The 10,830-nt window shown below is 40.2% G+C and overlaps 1 protein-coding gene across 1 annotated transcript; it reads left to right on the forward strand.

Moving 5' to 3' along the window:
• The first annotated feature begins 393 nt into the window (after positions 1–393).
• Positions 394–10,406, forward strand: arhgap22 (Rho GTPase activating protein 22). The gene is made up of 10 exons (XM_037678933.1): positions 394–636; positions 4,715–4,911; positions 5,233–5,320; positions 7,455–7,583; positions 7,715–7,925; positions 8,025–8,157; positions 8,228–8,301; positions 8,614–8,735; positions 8,834–9,788; positions 9,876–10,406. The coding sequence occupies exons 1-10, from the start codon at positions 603–605 to the stop codon at positions 10,093–10,095; spliced, it is 2,163 nt and encodes a 720-aa protein (XP_037534861.1). The 5' UTR covers positions 394–602; the 3' UTR covers positions 10,096–10,406.
• Positions 10,407–10,830: the final 424 nt, after the last annotated feature.

Genomic DNA, 10,830 nt, shown 5'->3' on the forward strand with positions numbered 1-10,830 from the left:
TGGGAACCAATAATCTACAAGTGAAGAGAACATGTCTCTGTAAATACATACCAGTCAGGCTCTGCAACAAACAGTTAGTGGTGAGAACAATGTCCATTAATCCTAACATATTGTTCTGAGGTTTCGCATCAGACACAGGAAAGATTATAACCAAATGTCCAGCTGAGGGGGGCTGTGGAGAAATCTTAAGAAATGGGTGAGAAAACAAAGGACACACAGTGGGACATATTTATAGAAGGTGAGAAACTGATACTGGGAGTGTGCAGCAGAAGGCAGAGAGACAGAGAGGGAGTGGGCAGGGCTTTATAGAGAGAACAACAGCACGCCGGACTGGTGGGACAGAGGCTGAGAGGGGGGAGAGTCGGGTGAAAGGGAAGAGGAAAGTGTGCGCTTAAGTGCTTGTGCGTGTGTGAGACTATGAAATCAGAGTCCAAGTGCAAAAGTGTGATCATGGGGAGAGATGCTGCGAGAGGATGAGGTCTAACAGGGTGAGGCAGCAGCGAGAGGCGCTGAGTGTGTGTGTGTGGGGGGAGAAGTAGTGTGTGTGAACAGAGGGATGCAGTCATGGCTCTGTGAGAGGGAGCAGCACAGCAACCGTTACCATGCTGAGCCCCAAGATAAAACAGGCACGCCGGGGTAAGCACAATCCCTCCTCCCTATTCTCCATTTTCCTTTTCTCTCCTTTCTTTCTGTCGCCCGTCGTCTCTGCAGGGCTCCATCTGTCCTGGTGTCTTTGTAGCATCATCAGCTGTTTGTACTCTCATTGATAAAGGCATCGAGCAGGTGTAGTAGTCCCATGCTAGAGTTGCATCCGCACATCTGCTTTCTTTTCTTTTCTTTTTTTTTCAGCATCTGTAATATTTGAGCCCTCATTGTGAGAGTTAACACACTCTACTACAGGGTGATGTAATCCGTCATTTCTCCAGCGAATGATTCAATCAATTCCACGCAAATTTGATTGTGCAGGAGATGGGCTGTAGTAAAACATGGCTGCAGGGGACATTATTCTGCCCACAGTAGTGTTCTGCATCCTGTGTTGGTTGTGGGTTTCAGCAGGTGACAGACTCTAAAGGGGATGAACCCATGACTCTCAGCTCCTACAAATCTCAACAGCTGACTGTCAAACATAGTTCCTCTAATGCGGGGTAAAAATCCATGTGTGTGCACTAGAGTTGGGGCATGAATATGTGCCTCTCACATGTCTGTTTTAAGGTGGAAGCTGTAAATCAGACGAGCAGCTCCTGCCACTGAGGGTATTATAACGCAGAGCAGAAATATTTGCTGTTGTTTTTAACGCAGCTGGTTCTGCTGGTATAAGCTTGTTCATATGGATTGGATGACATTTGTTGCCTTACATTAGGGTGTGTCCACATGATTGATGCTTTTAAAGGATTTTTCTAAGGGATGCTTGTTAATTTCACACTGACCAAAATGACAACGTAAAACACTTTTTTAAGACATATCTTCAGGCAGGGCATTTGATTTGATTTTTTCCCCCCTGACTTGCTCCTGACCACCTTTAAAAGAATCTGATCATATAAAGATGATGGGAAAGTGAAGTGGATCTGCTTTCTCCTTCAGCTGGAAAGTGCAGCAGCCCCTTCAGTTTTCTTGCCACGTCTTGCAGGCTTGCCATCTTTCATTTGTTGTAATGGTATTCTCCTTTGATTAGATTTCCAGCTCTGCTCTCCTCTGACCCTTTTATGTGTCATCAACAAGAAAAATTTTAAACTGCATCGGCAGGCCTGCATCGGCTTTCTGAAACTCAAATATCAGGTTCAAATTTCAAGCAGGCCATGATCCAATGCTCCTAAATATAATGATATTAATTAAACTGATGTGTTTGATGCATCGCAAGTATCTGGATAGTTTTCATTGAACAAAAAAATGTTTTTTTTTTGAGAAAACAGTGAAAGTCTTGATTATTTATTTATTTTCTCAACATTCCATCAATAAGAAATGCTCCAAACAGTAGAAAAAAAATCTGATTTTAAAATATTGCTATAGTTTCAGATGTTAATGAATTGTTTAAGAAATTATTAGTGTGTTGAAATTAATTAATAATGACAGTCTAGTGCAATTAATAATTCCAATTATAGTGTTATTTAATTTCTAGTATGGTTTATGTTGAAAGATGGAACTAATCATCAAATGCTTTACTAGAGAGTGTTTTGTGCTGCGATATCTTTTTCTGTTTGTTTTTTTTAAACGTTTTTTCCATTCAATTTAAAATATCATAATTATTTGGGTAATTAATAACCATTCTCAAAGAACTGCAGCAGTATAAGAAAGTTAAGTAATGGCAGCTTTATTGTGGATGACATGAAAAATAGGTCTAACCATAAAGCAATACCAGCAATACCAAAAAATTAAAAACACATGCATGAGCAAATAAAAGTAAACCAAACTTAAAAGGCATCTGGCTTTTTGTTAAACTACATTAAGGCATTAAAATGTTACAATATTATAAGACATTTAAGCACAAATATTTTTTAATGACTGTAATTTGCCAAAATGTCAGTGTTGCTTTGTTTTTTTAGGAGCAGCTAAATGAAAGCTAGAAGATGTCCACAAAAATGTATTAGTTAACATCTGTTATGTTCAAGGACACGTGTTCCATGCATGTTTTTCAGCTGACACGATGTTAAAACATGTTGTAAATGATGCACTACTAGGTTCTGGCATCTCACTTCAAACAGAATATATCCTTATTCTAAGTATTTACTGATAAAGAGCCTACCATGTGACACATTTGCTAAAAAAAAACAACAACAATAATTTAACAGCATTAATTTAATCTGCGCCAAAATATAACAAACTGTTACAGTGATGCATCATAATAATAATTATTTATGTTATTTAAATATTATGTAATCTGACAGGAGACACATTTATTCAAAATGAGGACTTTGAGCTAATTTACCTTCTGCATCTTTATTCTGATCTAAATAATACACATAATTTTAGTCCAAATATTGTGCACACAAAAGCAATGCCTCATACACTTAAGATTTATTACACCAGTTTTTAAATAGTAAGCATTTTTATTATTCAAACTACTTTTAATTATATATGTTCCCACAATTAAAAGATTGTAGTGGGCAAAGTATTTGTTAAAATAGTTCTAGTATGATAATTTTGCTTTCATACCTTCATAGTTATTTCAAGTTCACATCTTTTTGAATGCAAACATTTTATTTAGTTAAGTATTTCTTACTTTTTTGTGTGTATTGTTGCACAAACACAATCCAACACTCTCACACGGGTGATTTTTGTTTTTAATCCAGTGTTTAGCCTGCTCCTCTAAATTTACTGGTAATTTGTTTACCATGGTGTTACCTCAATAAACAGTGGATTCTTCTCATGTGTAGAAGGAGAGAGATCCCCAAGTTTTGATGTTCATGGAGTCATAATGTTGAATGACTGCTGTGCAGACAAAATGCTCTCTGTTCGTGGTCTCTATTACTGAACGTCTTACTGCTGCAGCAGTTTGAAAAACTCCCTCATAGATCATCTGCTTCAATACTTCTCAGAAGATTTGCGAGCACTGACTGTTCGGTAGATAAATCTTGCTCAAGCAGTTTCAATTTATGCTTGTGCTCCTTATTCATTAACTTCAGTTTATTAATAGTATGGTTTATTGCTCAATTTAAGATAAAAAATATGTTTGCAGAAAAGCACCCATGGTGTTATTTTTGTCCTTGTTGCTCTTAATTCCCTTGCTGCTTAAAATCCGTCCTGTTTCTGAATGAACCTAACTGCAGGTGAACTCAAGATTTGTGGATGCATTTCATGCCAGAACTGAGAACTAACTGCATTAAGCTCAGAAAGCTCATAGCAAAATGTGTTGATGCAATTTGTGCAAAAGATTCTACTTTGATCTTTGCACACTAATAGTGCTGAAATTCAGTTCCTCCTTCAGATTTCTTGTCTCAATAATAAGGATATGGTCGTATCTGCTATAAATTTAGACCTCTGCCTGCTTCTGCTGCCAGCATACAGTATTATTAATGACTGCTCTATGTGCTTTATACTCTTCCACCATCCCCACATCAAAACTCTGCAAATGAAGGACATCCAGAAAGGGGAGGAATATAAAAGTCTAGAGAGAGAGAGCTGATAAGCACAAGCAGGAAAAACCAGAGAGGCAGAGGCAAAAAAAAAAAAAATGTAAAGAGAGATTTCTGTCCAGCCCCTTACTGATACCTTCCCTGCTGTCCTCAGCAGAATGCAGGATGCAATTAACAAGGAAAAAAATGCCATTGATTCTTCCCTCTCCCACTGTCTTGTGTTTATCTCCTCTACTCCCCCGGGATCGTTACACTGCCACTGCTTTTGCTCTATAGCTTTGGCATATAGATGCTAATATATAATCCATACTTGTAATCACTCTGTAGCAAGGAAAGCATCACATGGTCCAAATCAAGTGTGCTCCATCTGCACCAGTAAAATATGTTCCTTTTACTATACGAAACATAAGATGTTAATAATAAAATACATCAAAATGAATGTGATAAATTAAAAAAATGGGTTTGCTACATTGTGGATGAGACTTCTATTAAAATCAACTGAGTATACACATTTGTCTTTTAGTAATAAACAGCAGAGAAAGTCATTCCCATTTCTAATTTTATGTAGCTACATTTTCTTATCTTTCCCTCTCTGATGATCGTATTCCTCAAGCAGTTTTCCCTCAATGTTTGTGTCCATGTAGCACGATCCAAGAGCATGGTGCTTGGGGAGTTGTCTCGGCTCTCCAGGCCCTGCTCTCCTCAGGATCAGGAGAAACCACTGAAGGTGGGCTGGCTCAAGAGGCAGCGGAGTATCATGAAAAACTGGCAGGTGCGTTGGTTCGTTCTGAGGACCGAGGCTCTGTACTTCTACAAAGATCAGGATGAAAGCAAGGCGCAGGTGAGCCAACCTGATATACAGGGAACACATAAAGCTGCAATATCTGGACACCCTCACTAACTAATAACATGGCACCCAGCTGTCCTTACTTCTGTTGTATGAGCTTAGCGCTTGACTTTTGATCCCATCTTTGCCGGAAGGATTGTAAATGTACATCCAGAACCATCAAAGGAATTAGATGAGGGGATGTTTCCCTGAGTCATCCCTCTGTTGGACAGTTGCCAAGAGATGCTGAGAAGTTTAAAATGCACCGCACGTTCAAGTCCAGAAGGCTTGCTTGTCTGTCAGTCTGTTTCGACACCTTTCTCTTTTCTCCTACAGGGCTGCATTCCTCTACAGGGTAGTCAGGTCAACGAGGTGCCTGCCAATCAGGATGAGCCTGGTCGCCACCTGTTTGAAATTGTTCCAGGTGAGTTGGCGTGGCGACAACTTTGTTGTGTAAGGAGATTATCCTGTGTTTGAGTGATACTGATGATCCGTTCACAGCTGATGAACAACCGGGAAAATAAATAAATAAATAAACGAACCAAAAATAAAAGATGTTTCTGCTAAATCCAAAAATGTGATGTTTTTGTGTTATTTTGAATTTTGGAAGGAAATTGACAAAACAGTGTGAATTTTATCATTTTATTTACCATCATTAAGGTTTGAGCATTTGGGTGTTTTTTTGAAACATTGATTTAGCATTAAAAAGAGACATGTTTGTTGCAGGGCAGCACGGTGGTGCAAATGGTAGCGCTGCTGCCTCTCAGCGAGCAGGTCCCCGGTTCAAATCCCAGTCTGGGAGCCTTTCTGGGTGGAGTTTGCATGTTCTCTCCGTGCATGCATGGGTTTTCTCCAGGTACTCCGGTTTCCTCCCACAGACCAAAAACATGCATGTTAGGCTGATTGGTAACTCTAAATTGTCCCTAGTGAGAGCGTGAATGGTTGTTTTTCTCGTTTGTCTCTATGTGTCCCTGTGATGGACTTGCGACCTGTCCAGGGTGTCCCCCGCCCCTCGCACAGTGACTACTGGACATGGGCTCCAGTGACCCCCGTGACCCAAAATGGAAGAAGCGGGTAAAAAGATAATGGATGGATGTTTGTTGCAAAACTTCAATATATTTTTTGGATTTTGATTTTCCACATTGATAAATGAAGCACTAGAAATAATTGTTTAACTGAAGGATTTATTTTCTTTTTAATTCACTGTAAATATATTTTAAGCTTGTACAGATTGTAGACATGTATGAATTTCAAATGATTGGATGTCTTCCTTAAGTTTATTATATATATTATATAGTTTAAGTGTTTTATGCATCTAAATCCCTTAATGGCAGTACAGCAGCTCAGTGGTTAGCACTGTTGCCTCACAGCAAGAAGGTCCTGGGTTCAATCCCCAGTTGGACTTGGGGTCTTTCTGTGTGGAGTTTTGCATGTTCTTCTCGTGCTTGCATGGTTTTTTTCGGGTACTCCGGTTTCCTACCACAGACCAAAAACATGCATGTTAGGCTGCTTCAGCCCAGGCATCCCTTGCAAAGAGATCTGTGACCTCAATGGGAATTGCCTGGTTAAATAACGGTTAATAAATAAATAAATTGTCATTCTTTCCTACCCTTTATTTATAATTTCAAACCTAATTCAAAACTACTGGTTTCAGCTCATTTAGGAATAGCACCAGAATGCATTTTCATAATAAAACAAAAACAGATGTTCATTTTAAATGTTTGAGGTAGATATTTGGGAAGTGATTTACACTTAAAAAGCTATATGTTGTTTAGACAACATAAACAAACAAAAATATGTCAAAACCCCTAAAAATGACTATGAAATGCTGCAGCTACTCATGCTAAATTTCTCTTCTATTTCAGTATACTAAATGGAGTTCAGAATTTTAAATTGCAAGGTGTAAAACCTCAATGAAAACGATCCTAGACAGAGAGGAAAGCAGCTGAGTGAGAGGCATGGCGCAGTTGCTGCTGTCTCCAGGGACCACTGTTTTTTCTGGGTTGTTTCTCTCACAGACAACCCACTATGCACCGCGGTGCAGGACATAAAAATGAATACAGGCACTGATATGTAGCGCATGAGCCACTGGGTCCTCTTACAAAAAGCAATATGGACTGCACAATATGCGAGGTTATTTTTCTTCAATTTGTATTCTTTGCTTTCTAAAACAGGATGGTCGCACGACATGTGTACAAAGTTTTATGAAGAGAGAGATTTTCAAACACTTCAAAGATCTGATGAAATAAACCAAATGTCAAACGTAAATGTCAAACAGAGCTGTGTCCTGCTGTCTGCACTCAGAGGAAGGGAAAACAGAGCTGCATGGTTGTGTCTTTGTACTTTACAGGGGCGCTTAGGTTAATGAGGTTATTAAAAATACTGCTACTGATACATGTTTACAGATTATGCATTAGTTCTGCAGTTGCTGCTGCAAAGTAATTTGAAAAAGCAGCATCTGTTGTTTGTATGATTCTGCATGTTTAAATGGCTACAAGATGCCGTGGTCATTTCACCTCATTGATCCAGAAAGTAATGAAATAGTGCTGTGTTTTCAGGGGGAGCTGGAGAAAAAGATCGAACCGGCATAAGCCATGAATCATTCCTCCTCATGGCCAACACACAGAGTGACATGGAAGAATGGGTCAGAGCCATACGAAGAGCTATTTGGACTCCACTTGGTGGAGGTGTGATGATTTATGTCATATAATCAGATGGACATGTACAATAAGACATATTTAGATGATGCAAGAATCTGTAGTCCTACAGAAAATTGACCTCTTAGTGGCTTTACATGTTCTGTGCTGTGTGAATGCAGGTATCTTTGGACAACACTTAGAGGAGACAATGTCATATGAGGCACAGTGTGGCCCCCAGAAAGCAGTCCCTGTGCTGGTTGAACAGTGTGCCTGCTTCATACGTCAACATGGACTCAAGGAGGAGGGACTTTTCAGGGCACCTGGGCAGACCAATCACGTCCGAGAACTGCAGGATGCCTTTGACCGTGGCGAGAAGCCAGTCTTTGACAGGTCAGGCAGCAGGAGAGGGGTGTTATAGTTATAGCAGCATGGAAAACCATTACCTGTTTGGAATATTATTCTAATACCTGCACTGTCTTTCTGTTCCAGTTCCACTGACGTCCACACAGTGGCATCACTGCTAAAGTTGTACATACGAGAGCTGCCAGAACCTATAATCCCATTCTGCAAATACACACAGTTTATCTCTTGTGCTCAGCTTCTTACCAAGGATAAAGAAATGGTAATTGTTTCTTTTGAGTGTTTCACAAATTGTCTTCTTCTGGCATTTAACATGTGTTGTTTTGTTAAAGGGCATCACTGAACTTAGCAAACAGGTGAAATCCCTTCCTCAGGTCAACTACAACCTCCTTAAATACATCTGCAAGTAAGTGAACCGTGTCTTGCAGTTTGTTGTTTGAATCATCGGTCTTTTGTGTGACTGTGACAGGCATCATTGTTGCTGCCCTTGTATTAACTGTTTCATAATTGATGACTGTCAGCATGTCAGAGAGGAGTGATGTTCAATACACCCACACTATTAACATCAGAGGAAGTGACGTCATTCGCTTCACGTCTACTCTGCCTTCTGCATTAATATAAATATCTTAGTCTGAGCCCACACATCAGTCCCAATTATGACTCAAGCCTTATTTCAAAACATGTAAAATAAGTTCTGTTTTTGGTTCTGTCTGCTCAGATTTCTGGATGAGGTTCAGTCTCACTCCAGTGACAACAAGATGAGCGTTCAGAACTTGGCCACCGTGTTTGGACCCAACATCCTTCGGCCAAAGGTGGAGGACCCCGTTACAATGATGGAAGGTCGGAGATCATGCCGAATCGTTGCAGCTGTTTTTTTATTAAACTAATATTAAGACATCTTTAAGCAGATGCATGTGTGTTTTTCTTTTTGTAAACAGGAAGTTCTCAAGTCCAGCATCTGATGATGGTGTTGATCAGTGAACACTACCAACTTTACCCAAATGAGGAACCCCAAAATATAAACAAGATTTCTCCACACCAACAGGACATCCAGCGATGCAAAGTGGAATGGCTTTCACAGGAACAAACTGACCCTCCATGTTCAACAGATGCAAGCTCTAAAACCCTTAAAGAAAATTCCCAATCTCTTACTCCAGCCATGGACGATAAGCTGCCTACATCAAGCCCTGTTTCATCTGATAAGGTCAACAGTCAGAATAAAGACAAAGATAAAGGCAAGATAGATGAGAAAGTGGATGTAAAAACTGAAGAAGGTGAAGTAGCCATTAGCCCTAGCAAACAGTCTAAAGCCCTTCCTTCGTGGAAGTGCACTTTCAAGGGCACTGCAGCCTCCGGGGGGCCAAGGGGAAAAATGGGGGGCTCGGCAGGGGATGTGTCAGCAGCTGGTGGGAGCAAATGGCTGATGAATGGCCTGTCGTCCCTCCGAGCTCACAGACGCACCATCTCATCTGGTGAAAAGGTGAAAGACTCTACTTTATCTCTAAAGGATTCAGCCATTTCTCTTAAAGAAACCACCCTTCCTCTTAAGGACTCACACAGAGACTCTGATGAAGAATCCTCCCGAACATCTCTGTCTCTCAGAGTCCTCCACCAGTCCCACAGACTGTCTGCCTATGACAATGTTGCACCGTCCAGCCTAAGCCTGCCCGCTGACACCTCGACCATCTGGACACCCTTTGAGATCTCGCTGTCGGAGACAGAGGGAAGTGATAAATTAGAACAAGTGACAGACAGGACAAATACTTTTGATCGCAGTGCAAGTGGCAATGAGGAAGATGTTGCAGGAACAAATGAAGATTTCACAAGAAAGTTGACCCAACTCAAGCAGGAGCTGAAAAAACAGAAACTAAACTATGAAACCTGCATCTGCAAGTAAGACTGAGCCAGATATTTTCTTCATATAGTTAATCAAAATCAGCATAAAATGTAATAAACAACCTCTTTTTCCTCGTTTTTAAGGCTGGAGGAGTCCTGCTCCGAGTACCAGTCCCAGATAAACCGTCTTCAAGAGGAGCTGGATCAGGAGAAGAAAAAGTTTCACATGCTGGAGATCCGACTCAGGAACTCAGAGCGGGCACATCAAGACGCAGAAAATCGGAATGTTCTCCTCCAGAAAGAGATGGAGGAATTCTTCAAGACACTCGGAGATCTGACCACAGGAGCACCACGGGACAACTAGAACAAACAAGAATAACCATCATCTGGTTCTGAAGGAGCTCAGTCATTAGAAAGACTAACCAACGGGGCCCAAAGCCTTTAAAAACAAAATACCTCTAGTGCAGTGAATGATGCCATCTTCTCCTCTTGTCCTGTGCCTCCCACTGAGCTGCACTGGTGCCAAACCAGACTTCCTCTGGACCAAGAACTTCTTAGCTTGTCATTCCAAAAACTTCACCAGATTAGATTAGATTAAATAGATTAAAGATTAAATTATTTACTTACATTGCTTCCTGAAAGACCAGTAAAAGCCTTATGCATCGTGTTGTATTTTAGTCACACAATTTTAAAGTTAGCTAATTCATGGCAGTAATTACTGTAAAATGTGGCATTAAAATTCAACCTTTTCAGCACTAAAGCTGGAGGCTTCTCATGTGATTGAATAGCTAATAGTTCTGTTCGGGAGGCAACTTCAAACTCTGAAACTATTTTAAGTCATAAAACTTGCCTTACACACCAGGTTAACGTTTTGCTGACAATGTTGGACTAACCTTAAGATAACTGCAGGATCATCCCAGTGGTGCCGAATAGTTTTTATATTTCTTCAAAATGGACCTGGTTTCATGCTCAGAAAAAGTCTTGCCAAGTCTTTTCTATTAGTTCTGTTTTGTTTTTAAGGGGCAGGTGGGTAAAACCATTTACAGTATTTTTTGGACTATAAGGCGCACTTAAAATCCTTTAATTTTCTCAAAAATCC

Source organism: Nematolebias whitei, chromosome 1, assembly GCF_014905685.2.
Source record: "Nematolebias whitei isolate Nwh7 chromosome 1, NemWhi1, whole genome shotgun sequence".
Lineage (NCBI taxonomy): Eukaryota > Metazoa > Chordata > Actinopteri > Cyprinodontiformes > Rivulidae > Nematolebias > Nematolebias whitei.